At 33.6% G+C, this 20,364-nt stretch overlaps 1 protein-coding gene across 5 annotated transcripts in view; it reads left to right on the top strand.

The window, feature by feature from the left end:
• The window catches only part of SNX7 (sorting nexin 7), a 726,766-nt gene that overhangs the window by 663,569 nt on the left and 42,833 nt on the right, over positions 1–20,364 (top strand). For 2 of the 5 annotated variants that reach the window (XM_070467753.1, XM_070467752.1), the window contains one exon: positions 7,404–7,688. The exons of 1 other annotated variant lie outside the window; for it this stretch is intronic. In XM_070467753.1, the coding sequence (XP_070323854.1) occupies positions 7,404–7,673 (270 nt within the window). In that variant the 3' untranslated portion in view covers positions 7,674–7,688. Of the gene's footprint in view, positions 1–7,403; positions 7,689–17,271; positions 17,455–18,098; positions 18,547–20,364 lie in introns of those variants that run through there. 2 more of the 5 variants (XR_011487786.1, XM_020911952.2) reach the window with 2 other exon arrangements.

The following is a 20,364-nucleotide window of genomic DNA, read 5'->3' as shown; positions in this document are numbered from 1 at the left end:
TCCCTGACTGGGTCTGAAAGTGAAACTGACAAAGATAAATTCACAGGAGAAAAAGCACACAAGTTGAATGAATGTTAAGTTCTTTGTGGCACAGGGGCCTTCATCAACAAGTCAAGATCAGAAGAAACAGATCTGAGTATTTTTATGCCAGGTTTGATGACAATTGTGTTGTCGTGTAGAGAGGGGTAGGTTAAGGAGTATAACGTAAGCACAGTAAACTGCGAGAGACTTAGCAAGGCCTTTTTGTTAGGAGTCTTCTCATGTCCTTTGGCTTCGGAGGTAAAGATGCACCTTTCCTCTGGGGGTGAGGATCCCACCTCTTACTTGAGGATTTTATGACTTGCCTCAGGAGATAAGGGTTGGAAGAAGGTCAGAGTGACCTTTCCATTTCTATTTCTCAAACTCATTCATCTTAATATGCCAGCGTGTCATATTTTGTGTTAGTATGTCCTGAACCCTATTAGGCTGAAGAGGGCCTTAATAAGCTTTGTCTTTTATTTCTCATTCTAAGGGAAATGGGAAATGCCATTAAAGAATTTTCAGCAGGGAAGAGACAATTTGGACTTGCCTTTTAGAATGATCACGCAGGCTGAATATGGGTCATAGTGGAACAAAACTAAACATATTGAGCCTGGTTAGAAAGTGTAGCAACAAAGACAGAGAGGTGAACTGACATAGAGGTTTCATGGCAGCAGGCTAGAGATTGGAGGACAGATTTAAATGATTTTCATTTTAGCAAGTGGGGTTGGAAAGGATGCTTTCTACCTTCCTTTTTTATTCTACATTAACAACCTTAAATAAATTTAAATATCTAAAAGGAACTCTCTCAGATTTTGAAATGATTTAAAATATTTCTGTTAAAGCAGGTATGTCACTATATGCTTTTTTTTTTTTTACAACTTTAGCTGTTTTAAACCCACAGAAATAACTTTATTTCTCTTTTATGATAGAACATGGCCACACTGACATTATAGGAGTGCTATGACAGTTAATAATTGAAATAATTTTTTAAGAAAATTAGAATATACATTATACTATAAGTGATTGCAATTATAAAACATATTAGATTATAAAAATCATGTGACAAACACTCATACTATGTTGTCCTCCCAATGATAATGTCTGCAAAACTTAGTTGTAAGTTTGGATTTTTAATTTTTTTTAAGAGAAAATGTTCATAGTAGTTCCATTGAAGTTCAACTGAAATGTTCAGATTTTGACTATACCTCTCACATAAATGCACATTTTTTTTTATTTTCATAGATTGCACTCAGTTTATACAAAATACTGTCTTCTTAGAAATAGTTAAATTAGCATCACTCTGCCATATTGCCATATTGCCAATTTTGTCCATCACAGCAGTTTATATCTATGTTTTTAACTCTTTCCTCCAGGTGAATTGTATTTCTAAATCTTACTAAAATTATATCAAGTGTACGACATTTTAGTTGGAGATGTTTGGAGGAATCATTGGTTTTCTTTATAATAGCTTCATAAGGTTTCTACAGCTCAAGTTATTTATTGAGTTTTTTCCTGAGTGAATAACTTTTAACTGATTTGGCACATCATTCTAGGCATAATCGGAAATTGAAGCCCTTATATAATCAAGGCTTCCTAATTAACACATAGACTGTATGGCCTGAAACAGCAACAGTCTGCTGTTATCTTCAGAATATGTCAACTATATAAGGAAGTAAGATGTTTCAGAATCTTTCCATTTCCTTTTTAATTTAATCACATTATTATGGAAATACTTCTTTTTTCATCAACATTTGTAAAAAAAAAAAAAATAAACCCCCAAAGGGGTTTGCTCCTAGTGTGATAGAAAAAATAAGGTATAAACATTTGTCTTTGGACTTTTATGAAGTGAAATGGTCACAACTTGTTTATAACTTAAAATTTAACTATTAAAATGACAGAGGAAAATCAGTTTCTAAACATGAGATATGCCTGTATCAAAGGCCAGTTATTGTCTAACTGAAATATTGTACTTAGATGTGTGAATTTACTTAGAGACAGTTGACCTCAAATATAAAACAAGGATCTGAAATAAACTCTGATTAGGTAAAATGAAGCTATTCCCAATTGTGTTCTATATGACCAGTAACTAAGAATAAACTTGAATCTTTTTTGAAAAAATAAGAAGAACAAAGCAATAAAACCAAAAATCCCATTAAACATAGGTGAAAAATTTCAAAGTATGTTAGTATCCAGATAACCAAGGAAAGTTATTTCTTGCTGAAACGTGAAGGGATGCTAAAACTATAAACTATGACATGTTGGATAAAGTGCACAGACATTTTCTAATTGTTCTTTAGTGGGTACAAAATAAGACTGCCCAGGTGGCTCAGTGGTAAAAATCCGCCTGCAGTACAGGAAATGCAGGTTTGATTCCTGGGTTGGGAAGATCCCGTGGAGAAGGAAATGGCAATCCACTCCAGTATTCTTGCCTGGGAAATCCCATGGACAGAGAAGTCTGGCAGGCTACAGTCCATGGGGTTGAAAGGGTCAGGCATAACTTAGCGAATAAACAACAACACAAGGTACAAAATAGTCTGTTTTTATTGTTGTTGATGATGCCGATGCTGATAATTATGATGATGGTGAAGAAATTTAAAAGGAAGGAATCCTTGGTAGATATCAGAAACTGAAGTAATATGCTCTTTAAAGTTTAATTTTAATATTATAATCATGAAAAGATCACATAATATTAATTAATGCCAAATAAAATCATTTTGTAGTTAACTGAATATAATACTTGAAGTAGTAAAATTTATTTCTTTGCATAGTTTATTTTAGAGTTAATATATGGAAGTCTTTTAGCCTCATTTTCTGGTTTTAGAATTAATACATGTACAGGAAAAGCAAAAAACAACAGAAGTTAAGTACACAAATGTATAAAGAGGAAATAAAGAATACCCATAACGTTATCTCCTAGAAAAGGGTATATTGAAATGCATTTATAGAAAAATAATTTGCTCTATGCAGATCAAAATATTTCAAAATTTCTGCATTTCCAAATATGTCAACATAAAAACATGATTACTTATTTGTGTTATGATGACTACAGTGGATATGTATTATTTTGAGTTCTATATTTTTCATTTGTTTAAACATTTTTCTGTATAACTTGACCTTTATATAGTACATAATGTTCATATATCTTTATTAGTGAAGATAACTACTAATAATTGAACATTTATGTAAATTTTTTGCTCTCATAAACAATACTATTTAAAATAATTATGAACTTTAGACTTAAGATGTTTCTTGATAAGATATTCAAGAAATAGCCAAGATAGAGGTCACTTCATTTCAAATGCTATCAGTCTTATTTAAGAATGTTAGTTGCCTCATGTGAAATCATTCTTTTAGATTCTATTAATATCAAAACCCTATGCTAAGCAGCATTCAAATTCAAACTTAAATCTTCCCCTTAGGGAAGAATAATAAGTATATGTATTTTTCATTTGATTGATACAGTTTTATAATATATTACTTTTTTAATGGAAGAGTATTAGAATTAGTTTTTTTAGTTGAATCGTAATAAACTGACTTAGTAGAAGGGTTTTATCATGATTGAATAATAAAAATATTTATATCTATGTGGGTATCTAGGAAGCAGAAAAGCATCTAGTATAGGATGTTTTCTCTGAGATAAAAGAAGAAAAGAAAAATCATTTCAAGAGTTCACAATCTAGCCAAATCAATAACACAACTAATGCTTCCCTGAAATTCAAGTCCAGCTATATATGAACCATTCAAAAAGCAGAGAAAATTTTAAAAATACACATCATAGAAGTTCTTTTACAAAGTAAGTAACAGATAAGCATTAAATCTCCTAGAAGTTTTCAGGTATAGTTGTTTTTATTTAGAAATATATTCCTTGTTATATTGGGGAATAGTAAAATAAATTGTGGCGAAAGATTTTTTTTGTTTTACATTCATTGGAACATTTTTTAAAATTTTCGTGAATAAAACACTGTGATCCAAGTAAAAGTATCTCCCAAACATTGTGACTTTAAGAGGTTAATCTATGTTGATAATGATAATAAAACTGCCAGCTAAGAAGATTCTGATGAGTGGAATTTATGTATCTGTCTGAAATTTCATTATTTTCTTAAAAATTGGGTCTTAGATAAATTATGGACTTGCTGTTCATCTACATTAATTGAAAGGAGCAGTGAGGGAGAATAACTTTCCCAAGATCTAACTCCATCCAACAAAGAGGAGCTGTTATGTAACAAGACAGAAACTTGATGACAAAGTACTATTTTGAAAACCTGGGAGTCAAAGAAAAGGAAAGGAAGGAAACCCTGGCCATCTAGTCATATTCCCTAGAATTTAGTAAAGTGATTTGAAAATTTACAAAAAAGTTTACTTTCAGCATCAGTATTATGTCTTTCTTGTAGAAAGAAGAATGGAGGTGATTGAAGGTTTACTCAACTATAGTTTTTCAGTATCATTTTGGTCACAAAGAAAGACCTGTTGTTTCTTAGTTTTCCATTTAAATGTTGGGGGAAAGGCATAATAGTTGCTCTGTGTTGAGCAATTTAAATTATATTTTTATATTGACAGTCTCTTAAGATGAAATGGAGTAAATAGATACTTTCATTAAGGTTAATGTGTGTCTCAACTCCCTGTGAAGAGCATAAGAACAAAGAGCTAGAATAATTCAGTGTTATCTAGGACAGGGATTTTGGAATCCATACATTTACTTAAACTGGTACCTTACCTAATCTCTAGAACTCAGGAAGACAGATCTCCTGATGGTGGTAAAACAACCCTTTGGAAAATACCAGTCTCTATTTGGAACTGTTGGAAGAATGTTTCAGAACTACATTATACACCCTAGTGAATTCAGTAGATTTCCATTAATGGGTAGGATAGATTTCCTGAAAAGTAAACTTGCTACCATCTTGAGAGGTTAAGATGCTTAGATATTTACTTAACCTGACCATTTTTGTGCCAGTTAGAATTTCCAATACATTACATTCTTTTGTCCACGTTCTTGACTTTTTTACTCACTGAAAGATACGCATTAGAAGCCTGATGTCAAGATTAAAAAATTCAGGCTATAGTACACCACATGTTTAGGGACCATCCGGTTCATTTAGGGACAGTCATCTTCATCAAAACACCAAGTTTTCATCTTCTTAATGCCATAATGCTCCATTGAATGCCTAGGAGCTTTTCCCTTTGTATTTTTATTAGAGACTGACACTATTGATTATTTAATGATTAATCTTGTCCTTTTTACCATTTACGCTAATCAAAATCTTTTTTTGGTAAGCAATTAATTCCTTTTTGAAATAGAATCTAAAGGTATGTAATAATAATGCTTAAAACAAGGGAAGCAGAGAAGAAATAACCTGTGCATCCTAAGACTTTAAAACTTTTTATTCTTACTCTCAGATGAGAGGCTTCACCACTGCTTATAGAAACAAAATCCTCAATAAACTTGCTTGGGCTGTTCATGGGCTGCTGTTATGGTCCTCTGTTATATTAGTTGATTGGTTATGGGAGAGGCATCCATGGAAAATACCAACCACAGAGGCTGGGAAGCTGCCGTCTCATCTTAATAGATTGTACCAGGAATCTTGGATGAGTGAAGAGGTGAAATCATAAACTGAGCTGAGGGAATGCTACATTAAAGACATTTTATAAGGTTTTAAAATCAACTAGTACAAATGCTGGAGGAAGTCCCTGGGCATAGTTTTTGAATCTCTAATTGTTTATTTGAGGATATATTTGATCACACAATCATTTGCTCCCATTTATTTTCCTTTCACTGTTATCGGGTATGACAACTTGGTATAGCCAAGTGCCTTCCTAAGTTATGCTGTTTCATTTTACTGAAGAAGGTTGCAATGCATCTTAGCACATTAAAGTTCCTAAGAAAATCCTTAGGAAAAAAACTATGTTCACCTTTGTTTAAGATCTCAGATTTATTTGTTCATAGAAGTCATTTATGGAACTCATGTCTGAAATATTTATGGAACTGTTGTCTAGAAAATACTTAAGAAACTGATAAAAATGTAAGACTTCTAATGTTTATTAAAGCCTTTGTTGTAAACCATCCGAAGATGTTTAGTATCTGTGAACTCTTGACAGAGTAAAGTTCAGCTCTGCTTGTCTTAAAAAAAAAACTGCTCAGTTTTAGCCAACTACCTTTTAAAGTTTCACCTCAATAATTTGATACAGCTTTTCAGTGATTCAAAGGAACTCTTCTCTCTCATAGCAAATAAGGTAAATGTTATCCTCTATATTGATAACAAAGTCCTTTCATATTCCAAGTTGTAGATCTACTGCTAACTGGTTTCCCCCACCCTGCACCCTAGTACCAAGGAATCTTTATACTCAAGCCAAAAATACTTTGCAAAAAGATTATTTTCAGCATGTAGAATGATAGTGTACTTTGTCAAGTTTAAGTCATTTAACTTACTAGGTCTTTGTCTTAGTTACCACATTGAAATTTGCTTCTTTCAAAATTGAAGTTTTATAAGATTCATGAGGTCTTGTTATGTTAGAAGATACTTTAAAAAAAAATTATAACACAGTAATATTCTCCATTCTTCAGTAGCTTTTCTGAATACTGAGTTCAGTCCAGATGATGCATTTGGGAGTAATACTGACAAACTGTGATGTATTCAGAATAAGGTGGTAATGATGATAGTGGTCTTCGAGATGCATGTTTATTGAAGGAATTGGAAAAGAAGAAAGGTATTTGGAGGGCAGTCATGGGAGGAGCACAGGTTTTGTTGTTGCTTCATAGAGCTTATCTAGGTGGGATGAGTTGGGAGATTGGGATTGATATCTATATACTATTAATATTGTGCATAAAATAGATTACTAATGAGAACTTACTGTATAGCACAGGAACTCGACTCAATGCTCTGTGATAACCTAAATGGAAAGGAAATCCAAAAGAAAAATAGAGGGGCTAAGTGTGCATGTATAGCTGATTCATCTTGCTGTAGATTTGAGACTAACACAACATTGTAGAGCGATTTTAGTGCTTAGTCACTCAGTCCTATCCTACTCTTTGTGACCCTTTGGACTGTAGCCTGCCAGGTTCCTCTGTTCATGGGATTTTCCAAGCAAGAATGCTAGACCAGGTTGCCATGACATTCTCCAAGGGGTCTTCCTGACTCAGGAATTGAAACCGCATCTCCTGTCTCCTGCCTCTCCTGCATCGCAGGCATATTCTTTACCTGCTGAGCAACTATGTTGTTTTTCAGTTACTCAGTCATGTCCAACTCTTTTCAACCCCATGGACTGCAACTCGCCAGGCTTCCCTGTCCTTCACATCTCCCAGAGTTTGCTCAGACTCATGTCCATTGAATCGGTGATGGCATCCAACCATCTCATCCTCTGTCACTTCCTTCTCTGCTTGTCCTCAGTCTTTCGTAGCATCAGGGTCTTTTCCAGTGAGTTGGCTCTTCGCATCAGGTGGCCAAAGTACTGGAGGGAGCTTCATCTTCAGCATCAGTCCTTCCAGTGAGTATTCAGGGTTTATTTCCTTTAGGATTTATTGGTTTGACTTTGCAGTCCAAGGGACTCTCAAAAGTCTTCTTCAATATCACAGTTCAAAAACATCAATTCTTTGGCACTCAGCCTTCTTTATGGTCCAACTCTCACATCTGTATATGACTACTGGAAAAACTACATAGTTCTGAGCAACTATACTGCAATGAATTTTTTTTTAAAAAAAGAAAGCATATCTAGAACTAACTTTTGGAAGATAAATAATTTGAAGTCACAAAAAGAGAATTATATCCTATATATTATAATTCTCTAAATTATATTAAATTGCATTGCAAAGAAATTAGTTCTCTGCCAATTTTAAAGCAGTTGTTGAATAATGTACATCAGCAAGTTCTGTTTAAACTAGAACTTCTCTATGCATTTTATAGGAAATTTGTTTTTGTAATGTTAATGGGTGTTTATCTTGATAGAAAAGATAGATTCTGTAGTCAAATAAGTTTGAATTAAATAGGCACATTTACTAAAGAAGTTCTTAGAACCTTTTATGTGCTTATATGGGCTTCCCAGGTAGTGCTAGTGGTAAAGAACCCAGTTGCCAATGCAGAAGACGTAAGAGACGGGGGTTCAGTCCCTGTGTTGGGAAGATCCCCTGGAGGAAGGCACAGCAACCCACTCCAGTATTCTTGCTTGGAGAATTCCATGGAAAGAGACACCTGGAGGGCTTCAGTCTGTGGGGTCACAAAGGGTCAGACACGACTAAAGTGATTTAGCACATGTTCTTAAATGGTTTATGAATCTAAGACATAACTTTGACTAGGTTAGCATTTCTTCTTATAGCATTAGCCTGTCATGGAACACAATCTAGGGAAGCTTGGGTAATTATATTGATCTCTAAAGTTATGTTACTTAAGGTGTGGACTAATGCCTAATTCATAAATTGTTTATTACAGATTTACAACATGAAAAATTCAGAAATAGAATATAACCAGTTGAAATATTCTAGGGCAATTAGACATTGTCATGATGTCCAGGTGATTACTAGGCTTCTTTTGTTGAATCAAGTACAGGCCAGTTGGGGTATTGTCCAGCCTTTGTGATGACTTTTGTGGCATGAAGTGCGAACTAGTCAGCTCAGTAGGATCACTGATTGTTCTTAGCCAACAAAACATGTGTTCTTCACTACAGATAGTTTGAGAAGCACTGCTCTAAAGTTCCTTCTGTTTTCTAGAAGTTTGTTTATCTCTTCAAATTAACATAGGTAGTGTTTTTTTCTCATTTAAAATGTATAAGCTGGCTAATATTCAAGTATAATAATGTATATAAAGCATGATTAATTATAGAATTCAGTTTAAAGGCAACATATCCTTTATGAAGTATTTATCATTTTTAGAATTCAAAAGTATCATGTAACTGTGTTGTTTTATTTATTAAGTGATGAGTCCTATGCTGAATTGCATGTTCCAAAGCTATAGTTCATGTTTCCAAATAACTATGAACATTTTTTATTATAGTTCATGTAAGTTTTAAAGCTTTTGTTGTTTTGTAGGTTTCTTCTTTCTTAAAAACTTATGTTAAAAACATTTTCATTAATCTCATTTTCTGAGATATAGTTATTTCTCAATTATTTATACAAGCGAAGTTAAATTTAGGTGTATAAGTGATAGTTATACCATAGTATCGACAGTCTGTCTTTTCCCAACCTTTGAATGAGGTGAGTTTTTTCTGTAGTTTTTCTGTAGTTAAGTTAATCAAACATTTAAATAGGTGATTACATTTTATAATCAAATCATTTCTAAAATTATCTAGATTCTGAATCAAGAACTTAAAACTTACTGTGTAAGTTGCTATATTAGGCCAATATAATAGTTCCTGTAAAGAAAAGGAAGAAATGACTTCAAACACACATGCACACACTGCATGTTGTAACACTTTGAAGAAAGGTGGATTGCCTAATGACACAAGTTAAACTTGGATATCAGGATGCCTGCCACTAAATGTAAAATCTTGGTCATATTTTCTCTATACCTAGCTTTCTAATCTGTCAAAAGGTGAAAACCAGTGGTGTTCATCTGCCCCTGCCCACTATCCACACACATCCCTCACAGGTTTTTAGAAGAATAAAATTAGAAAGTGTGTGAAATGCTTTAAAATAATGTGCTTTATCATAGCTGTGCCTTGATAATTTTCCAGTAATCCAAAAGTAAATGTGCTCTTCTTTTAGTTTATTGTATTTTCATGTATGATAAACAAGATCAGCTCAGTGTTTGAAGTGTCTGGTACTAAACCAGACAAACTTCATGTAATTGGCTTGGTACTAGTTAAAAAAAAAAAATGATGATATCATATATAAAAGTATGAGTTGAAAATGTGAAAATTTTGGCTCTTGTATTCTCTCTATAAAGATTTCCAGTGTATTAGATCTTTGGAGCCCCAACTTTTCCACATGTAAAAATGAGAGAAATGGAAATTGGTTGTATCTAAGGCTCTTTCTATCTTTAGAAGATCTTGAGTTAGAGATCTACAAACTACAAAATAATTTTTTAAAGGACCACAAGATGGCGTTTGTAGCTAATGAGTTTTTTTGTGTTAACTGTTGCAATCATTTAAGTATTTGCAGTATTTACAAATGCAGACTTATTACTTATAGTCTTGATATGTAAAACTAATTTTAGAAAAAATGCAAATCTTGTCATTTTGAAGTTACTGATATTTCTCAAATTATAAATTAGCAGTTCATTCTGAATTTAGACTTCCAAAAATGAAATTTATTGAATAATTTTGAGTCATTACAAAATAATAGAAGTTGATTTCCTTTTATAACATCATCTCTACTTTTTTTCTAGATTGGTTATATTTCAGGAAAATGTTTAAATATGCAGCTCCTAAAAATTTTCATTACTATTTGGCTCTTAGGTCTAGGTGATTAAAAAAGCAGTTACTAAAATGTTACACACCCCATTGCCCTCATTTTAGGTTTGGCCTACAATTTTTCCAATGTAATTTATTTTGCAGTGATATTGGCCTAGTATGGAGATGTTTACATATTTGAGCTTCAGTGTTTCCTCACATGTAGATGATGTCATCTGTGCCCAGGATAGTTGAGATAGCATTAAAATAAGTAAAGGATGCTCAGTCATATTTCTCAGCTCTAAGAGAGATACAGTTATTATTTCATTGGGGTTAATAGGAAAGCTAGAAGCACAACTTTTGACTTAATGTGGAAATTTCTGGTTTAAAAAAAAGTACATGGTAAGGTTTGGCTTTTATCATATTTTATATTAGTACATATCATTGTTATTGTTTTAGGCAAATTTATGGTTATTTTACTTCATTAGCAGAGATATATAGATAATATTTTATTAATTTGATTCTTGTGATAATTTGCATGAGACTAGGCTTTCCACCAGCTGTTCCATGAACAGGGTCATAGCATTACCTATGGAGATATAAGACTTTATGTTGGCTCTATCACCTGGTGACTAAGAACATGGCCTTGGATAGGCATAACTTGTGACTTTAAGTTCAGACACCTTTCATTATTTCAGTGAGCCTCAGTATCCTCTTCTGTAAAGTGCTGAAAATAATAGTATACACATCATAAATTTTATTTGGTATTAAAATATATATGTACATATATGTACATAATAAAATAAAGATGAAAGAAGAGTCTTAGAGGCAAAATTTAATATTCCTACTAAGTCACTAAAAATAAACTATTTTGAAGCTTTTATACTCATTACCTTTTCAGGAGTCTCAACTAGCTTATCCCTTAAGCCACTACTTATTTTACTTGAGCCTGAAATTGCCAGTTTAGAAAATATGTTTCAAAGCTGCTAGATAGATGGATAATAAGTAAGTAAAATATATGTTAAGTTCTTAATTCAGTAAAATAATCTAGCACATAATAAGGTTTCAAAAAATGTAGACTATTAATAGCAATAGTAGTAATTGAAAATATGTCTCATGTATTTCTGAATCTTTAGAAATTATTTATAGTGACAATTAACTTAGAAATATCAAATACTGAGGTAAGAGGTAAAATTTTATATTTGATGCCTTTCCACACTCTTAAGCCAAATAGACCTAGGCATACTTATCAATTATATGCAATCTCATTTGCCAATTTAAAAAAATTTGATTTATGTACAGTTGATTTAAAGTGTTGTGTTAGTTTCAGGTGTATAGCAATGTGATTCACTTGTACCTACATATATATCTATTTTTTCCAGATTCTTTTTCCTTATAGGTTATTACAGAATATTGAGTATAGTTCCCTGGGTTATACAGTAGGTCCTTCCTGGTTATCTATTAAATATATAGTAATGATATATGATGTATATATGTTATTTCCAAACTCCTAATTTACCCTCCCTTTCCACTGCTTTCCCCTTCAGTAACCGTAAGTTGGTCTTCCATGTTTTTGGGTCTCTTTCTGTTTTGTATATAAGTTTACTTGTATTTTTTTTTTTTAGATTCCACATGTAAGAAATATCATATGATACTTGTCTTTGTCTGAATTACTTCACTTTGTATGATAATCTCTAGGTCCATCCATGTTGCCTCATATGGCATTATTTCATCATTTTTGGCTGAATAGTGGCTGAGTAATATTCCATTGTGTATATATCCCACCTCTTACTTATTCTTTCATCAGTGATCGTTTCGGTTGCTCCCATGCCTTAGTTCTTCCAAGTAGTACAGCAATGAACATTGGAGTGCATGTATCTTTTTGAATTATGATTTTCTCTGGATCTATGCCTAGGAATGGGATTGTAGGATCATATGGTACTTCTATTTTTAGTTTTTTAAGGAGCTTCCATACTGTTCTCCATGGTGGCTATACAGTGTAGGAGGGTTCCCATTTCTCCACACCCTTTCCAGCATTTATTGTTTTAAGTTTTTTGATGATGGCCATTCTGACTTGTGTGAAATGATGTGTGTGTGTTCAGTCACGCCTCACTGTAATTTCGATTTACATTTCTCTGATAATTAGCAATGTTGAGTATCTTTTCAGGTGGCCATCTGTATGTCTTCTTTGGGCAAATATCTATTTAGAACTTCTGCTCATTTTTAAATTTTTTCCTTTATATTAGGCTGTATGAGCTGTTTGTGTATTTTGGAGAGTAGTTGCTTGTTGGTCACCTCATTTGCAAATATTTTCTCCCATTCTGTAAGTTGTCATTTCATTTTGTTTATGGTTTCCTCTGCTGTGCAAAAGCTTTTAAGTTAATAACTAGGTTGCATTTGTTTATTTTTGTGTTGGCCATTTTAGGTTCTCAGATGAAAGTTGATGCATGCACATGGTTCAGGCCCCCTCTTATGTGAATGGGTAAATAGGCCCAAAAAAGTGAAAACATTTGCTTGAATGTTTTCAGACTGTGGGACAGAACCTCTTTATATCCCACCATTTTGAGAAAATAGTGACTCTTAAATGTGGAAGCTTTCACTGGAAGCTATGTTATACCAACAGAAACCCCATTTTTGTTATCATTCATTCTTTAGAAAATTTAATCACATCTACTTGTGGATCACTGTCACTTTTGAGAGCTAAAGAGATATTTACCTTTTCTTAGGGCCTAATGTCATCACTGCTTTTACTGAGGTAGCAAGAGATTTACTTTCAAGACTAGTTTTGTAATTAAAACTTACTTTCTACATATTCTGTTTATTTGAGAAGTCTTTAAGCATGTGTCAGAACAAAAGGGCTTTTATTTACCTTTTGGGTCTGTTTGCCCTAGTTCTGGCTCACTTTCCTAACTGTACAGTCTTTCCCAGTCATGCCTTCAAAGAGAAGCTACAGTTTTTGGTGTTTGGCTACAAACTGGAGCCACCTAGGGAAAAAAAAAATGTGCACTGGCTTCTCAATTAATGAGGGTCTGTGATAAACTTGCTTTCCAGTCACCCCACATGTTGCCTAATAGCATGTTCAACATGTTTATGGGCTTTCTTTTACTGCAGTGAGAAGCATAGGGCATTAGAAAAGAATACTGGACTCAATAGATCAGTTCTCTTACCTATAAGATGCAATTACTACAGTTTGTCAGAGTATTGTTGTATCAAATAAAATAATATGTACAAGAATATGCACATTATTCAACTAAATGTGGAATTGTTATTGATTCTCTATGACAGTATGATAATCAAACTGGAATGAGCTAAGCTGCTGCTGCTGCTATCGCTTCAGTCATGTCCGACTCTGTGCGACCCCATAGACGGCAGCCCAGCAGGCTCCCCCGTCCCTGGGATTCTCCAGGCAAGAACACTGGAGTGGGTTGCCACTTCCTTCTCCAATGCATGAAAGTGAAAAGTGAAAGTGAAGTCACTTAGTCATGTCCAACTCCTAGCGACCCCATGGACTGCAGCCCACCCGGCTCCTCGTCCATGGGGTTTTCCAGGCGAGAGGACTGGAGTGGGGTGCCATTGATGAGCTAAGGGGTACAATTAAAGGTCAAGTAAACTGTGACACTGGGTATTTTTTATTGTTACTTTAATTTTAATAGATATTAGCTTGCTTTACTAATTATAATGATTTAAAACTGGGAATAAATCAGTTCCTTGATAGAAAACAATGAGAAGCCAAATAACAGAAGTACTTTAAAATATATATATATAATTTACAATTATGAGCAAATCTCACACTGGGTTTTGAGATTTTTGTTGTTGTTTTGATGATTCTTTGTATCATTCAATTATCCCAATTGCTTATGGTATAAAAAATCCATTTCTTGAGTTTTCACTTCTTTTTTCATACTAAAAAAAAAGATAGATTTAAAGAACATTAGAGATTATCTTTGATTATTTAAAAATTAGACTTATGTACATTGACTGGATAAATATGCAACGTATCAATATTAACAGGTTAATATTAAACATTGGCAGGAGGGGGCAATTAGCATATTTAGTTAGTAAAAGTATCTGCTATCAAAATTCCAAAAGATGAATGGCAGCATCAGGAGTTACAGTTCAGGGCCATGTCTCAGCTTTGTAGACCCAGAAGACTGATTGGTCAGCACCCTGATTGGGGATCAAGTTTTTAGGGCAAAACTTAACATTAACACATTTAGTAATCAATAGAAGCCAGGATGTCAGTTGATTAATATTCAGAGTGAAAAATGCAGTGTTTCTGATGACCAGTGTATTTGTATCAGCAGTTCAGTACATTCATTCCCTATGCTCTCGGCATTTACTGAACACTTACTTTCTGCCTGGCATGTTATTAACTCAGTCATCTTCAAAGAGTATACATACACCTGGAAATACTTAAAAACTTCCAAGAGGTATGTAAAGAATCAGTTTCTACACTCAACCTGCATTTATACTCTCGTAAAAGTTGATCCACCTGCAATCATGCATTTTTTTAACCCTCTTCTCCTCCAAAATGGTTCTTCTTACATTGTATAAAAGAAAGGTATGTCATCTTAATGGCCCAGAGACTTATTAAATGTACTCTGGTGGTCATTCAAGATATTAATTATTTTCCATTTGCTATTAAATGGCTGTACCTCATCAGATTTGTAATATCGCATATTTAACCATTGATCCTTAGCTTTCTCATCTGTAAAATAAGGTTCATAATCATCACTGTGAAGTTTAAAGAAGGTAATATGTGATAGTCAAATGTGAAAGTTGCTCAGTCGTGTCCGACTCTTTGAGACCCCATGGACTATACAGTCCATGGAATTCTCCAGGCCAGAATACTGGAATGGGTAACCTTTCCTTTCTCCAGGGGATCTTCCCAACCCAGGGATTGAATCTACATCTCCTGAATGTCAGGTGGATTCTTTACTAGCTGAGCCACAATGGAAGCCCAATATGTGATAAACAACCATAATGATTTCTCTTTGAGTATTCCTATAGATATTCAGCAGCTGTCATGATACTTCTCTTATTTTTCTATGCTACTGTTCTATAATCTATATTTCAAAATACATAAATTGTTTTTCTGCCTTTCATATGTTGGAACTAGTTTCTTTCTTTTACCACATCTCACTGTCCTTCTGAGGATTTTCTTTAGAAATGGAAATATTAATTCACAGCAGTAATCAGCGTGGAGGGCTGATCTCCCTTAGACATTTACTAAACTAGGATAGTTGAAGAATATGACAATGATAGAAGCTTCTTCACATTAGGATTAATAGCATTTTTGGTGCAGTTCAGATCTATTTGACAGGAATTTTAAATAGGGTAGACTGCTCACATTTTCATTGAATTTTGCCTTGAGAATGTTCAGAAGTTTATTTAAATAATAGTTTGGCAGACTTATCAAAAAGATATGATATCTCCTGAAAGCAGTAATTGCTTTGGGCTACCCTGCAGGGTTACCAGATAGTAGATTATGTATGAATTTGCAGAAGAGGCCAGAAATGAGTTTCACATAGGAAACAGAACTTTTTACAAAGGTGAACTATGATTTTACTATCTATTAGCCCTTCAGTTCCATAGTTTTGTATACCTTGTGGATAAAGATTTTTAAACATTATATGTATTTAGGTATTTCTTATTTCCTTTTTTATGTTCAAAATTTGGTAGAGATTTTTAAGTATAAAGCTGAGTTAAATTTTTTTCTTGGCATTCAAAAGAAAATACTAATAACAGCTAATAGTTAATACATTTGTCCATAAGTTTCTAGGTTGCTGAGAACTTTTTTTAAACTAAGAGATGGACATTTGTAATTTGACAAATGTCTTTCCATGTCAATTGAGATGATATTACATTGAATACAGTTAGTTACACTGATAGATTTGAACACTAATCCAATCTTACATTCTTGGGATAAACTCCATTTGATCATGATGTATAATTCTTTCTATAGATTTCTGCATTTGATTTGCTAAAATTTTCTTTAGAATTTTTACATCTGTATTTATGAGGGGTAGCAATCTGTAGTTTTCTTCCCTTGTAATATCTTTGGTATGATGGACACCTTTCCTTTCTCTTCAGTTCTCTGAAAGTTTGTGTAGAATTAATGTGATTGTTCATTAAATTTTTGATACAATTCGCTTGGGAAGCCATTTATACCTGGAGTATTCTTTATGGGAAGATATTTAACAAAACATTCAGATTTATTTGGATTATTTTTTCTAGAGTGAGTTTTGGTAATTTTGGTAGTGTGTATCTTTTCATTGGTTTTATTCAAGTTCTCAAATGTATAGGTATAAAGTTTTCAATAATATTTACTTTTCCTTCAGTAAAATTTAGACTGATGTCACCTCTCTTCATCCTAACAGTTGGTAGTTTATGTCATCTCTCTTCTGTTATGAACAGTCTGGCTAAAAGTTTATCAATTTTGTTAATCTTCTCAAAGATCCAGTGATTCTTCTTTCATTGATTCACACTGCTATCTTTTTTGTTTTTTCCTTCTACTGCTTACTTTTGGTATAATTTGTTCTTTTTTAGTTTTTAAGATGGAAATTGAAGTCATTTAAGAGCTTTTTCTTTTCTTATATAGGTATTTAGTGCTATAAATTTCTCTTTATGTACTACTTTAGTGGCATCCCAAAATTTTATAATATATTATGTTTTTATTTTCATTCAGTTTAAAATAAAATACTTTCTAGATTACCTGGTTTTTTCTTCTTTAGATTTCAAATATTTGGGGATTTTTCAGATACTTTTCAATTGCTGATTCCCAAGTTAATTTCACTATGTGCAGAGAACAAACCTCATATGATTTACTCTTTTTAAGTGTATTGAAACTTATTGTATAACCTGCAATATGGTGAGTTTTGGTATATGTTTTATGTGCACATAGAAAAAAAATATGTATTCTCTTTTGTTCTATAGTTCTCAATTAGATCACCTTGATTCATTTCCTGGGCACATTAATGGTGGCTCAGATGGTAAAGCATCTGCCTACAATGCGGGAGACCTGGGTTCAATCCTTGGGTCAGGAAGATCTCCTGGAGAAGGAAATGGCAACCCACTCCAGTATTCTTGCCTGGAAAATCCCATGGACGATGGAACCTGGTAGGCCATAGCCCATTGGGTCACAAAGAGTCGGACACAACTGAGTGACTTCACCTTCATTCACTACTTAGTCTTGGTAGACCATTATAATATAATAATTGCTGATTTTTGAATATTTACTTTGAGCCAGGCATTCTGCTAAAAATTTATACAGATTATGTAAATTTAATTTTCACGATTGGTTTTGTGGTATTTTCGTTAACCTAATTTATAGCTGAAGAAACTATAACAGATTAATCAACTTGCACAAACATATGTGATATAGTAGGATTCAGATCTGATTAAACCATGCTTGTATCACTACTCCTCTGTCTAGATGCTTAATGCCTGCCTCATATCCAAATGGTCCATCTTTTCCTCTATGATTTAGATCTGTTTTCTGCCCTGACAGTAGGGAAATAGTAGATTTTTTCAACAGACTAATCCATGCTAATTTTTTAACCTTTATCTTTTCATCTTATTTAGCAATAATTTCCCTCATTAAAAGTTAAAATATGTAAAAAGTGACAGGGATCCTGGCAAGCCGATGGGAGAGAGGAGTTGGACACATTGCTATCAGAACAGTTATATAAGGGTTTACTAATTTTTCTAACAGTGAAAGTGAACTACTGTTGATCTCCTGATGGTGTGTTTCCATTATTTAGTGCCTTGCTACATGGGAATCCTTCCTTACATCACAGACAGATCTCCACTTGGAAGAAGCCTCTGAAGATAAATTGTAATCTCGTTGAAGACCTCTATGTGATCTTTGGAAGATAATGTCTGTTAACCAAAGTTATTCTTTCTCAATGGGCTGGATCCTTTCTAAAGTGGATGAAAGGTATTTCACACTATCTGGAAAACCAACAGCTTAAAGCTCAGGTGTTCCAGATCATTGATATAAATTTGGATATACATATACACACACACACACACACACACACACATATACATACATATAAATATTTAGCTTAGTTTTAACTATGTTCTTAAATTTGTATGCCAATAATTATACATAAAAAAGTTTTTTTCTTAAATATTTGTCTGTGGAATATGTCATTTTAAATATATTGTAAAGACTCAGTTTTAATAAAAAGTTTATTATGAAATGACTGACTATTGTGTGTTCTTTTCCTATTAGTAACTCAAGCCTCTGAAACAGATTCTAACATGAATCCAGTGTATATTAATAAGTATACTGTGTATTCATCTTTATTTCATCATAATTTTCTCTGAAATACTGTTTACTTTAATATTAGGAATTCAAATTTGCAAAACAGATTAAATATTTTTTAACAATTAAAGATAACTTTGATAGTTGGTTTGCTAAGTTAAAAAATTGTTTAAAGGCTACCAAAATAAATATAAATTATTTTTGAGTTATTATTTAGAAATACTCATGCAGTCATTTTTCCACTAGTAACTTTATGTTTTGGGGATTTAAAAAAAAAAAAAATCTCTTTTTTTTATACTCTTTGCAACTCACATCTAGCTTTATTTTTTAATGTACACAGTGTTTATCAAATTTGTTCTCCCATTTTATTTGTTTTAAGTCACAAGTGCAGGTGACTTACGGTAACAAGGATAAAGACACAAGTTACAGTAGCAGAGATAAAGACACATTACACCTCAATTCATTCTCCAGGCTCACAGTCTAGTAATATTTATCATACAAGGTGATTTTATATCCATTTTATAGCCATGTGAAAATTGAATATATTAGTTATCTAACATTTGCTGATTTTTGGAAATAGACATTTCTCAAGACTTGGAGTGAAGCTTGAGGTATTCAGTCATGCGTATTATCTTACATGTATGACTTGTACCATTTGGCTATTGTTGTTCGGTCACTCATGTCTGACTCTTTGCAACCCAGGGACTGCAGCTTGCCAGGCTTCTCTGTCCTTCACTGTATCCCAGAATTTGCTTATTATTTTTAGTCATTTGGTTATTTGCATTTAAATAAATGTCTCACACACACAAACTAGACATTTAAATCATCTTAACCAAAGCAAGGAAGCTGAAGCTCCAGTATTTTGTTCATCTGATGTGAACAGCCGACTCATTGAAAAGTCCCTGATGCTGGAATGATTGAGGTCAGAAGGAGAAGAGGGTGTCAGAGAATGAGATGGCTGGATGGCATCACCAATGCGATGGACATGAACTTGGGCTAACTTTGGGAGATGGTGAGTGGTGAGGGACAGGGAGGCCTGGTGTCCTGCAATCCATGGGGTTGCAAAGAGTTGGACATGACTGGGCAACTGAACAACAAACTAAAAGAAGAGATACACAATCACTTATACAGATATAAAACTGAACATTTTTTCTTAAATACTGACATGTACAATTTTCAAACCATTTGTAGTGAAGAATCTGCCTTCATTTTTTAATGTTCGGCTGCTGACAACTTTTAAGCTTTACCTGCTTTTTGCTCTCCTGCCCCATGTCTGGACAAGCTGCTAAGAAAGCCAAAAGAATGTTCCCTCTCCCAGCACTCATAGGAAGTTCAAACCACTCAGCCTCCTCCCTGTCTACAGGGACTCATCTCTAACTATCATAAAAACCCCAAGCCAGTCTCCTTTCCCAGGTCTCAGGACATTTTCAGAGAGGACTGCCCTGTTGGCCCCATTATGTGATAACTGTAATGGGGAAGCCTCATTATGTGATAACTCTTTTCATATTCTGTTTGTGTGTTTGTGCCACCACTGATCTTGACATCCAAAACAAATTTGGGTTGAGAAGCCTTCCTGTTTATCAGGATGGCTCCAACTGTATTGTTTTGCAAACCATTTAGCCACTCCAAACTTCATTTCCCCATCCAGAGAGAGTAATCTAGAACTCAAATGGAGGTAATAGTCTCCAAATAACAGCCTGTTAAATGACATAGAAAACTTAGAACAACTGCCAGAGGGAAGTAGGGGTGGGGGAATT

Source organism: Odocoileus virginianus, chromosome 5, assembly GCF_023699985.2.
Source record: "Odocoileus virginianus isolate 20LAN1187 ecotype Illinois chromosome 5, Ovbor_1.2, whole genome shotgun sequence".
NCBI classification, from domain to species: domain Eukaryota; kingdom Metazoa; phylum Chordata; class Mammalia; order Artiodactyla; family Cervidae; genus Odocoileus; species Odocoileus virginianus.
Note: the sequence above shows the minus strand (reverse complement) of the source record. Positions and strands in the feature narration are given on the sequence as shown.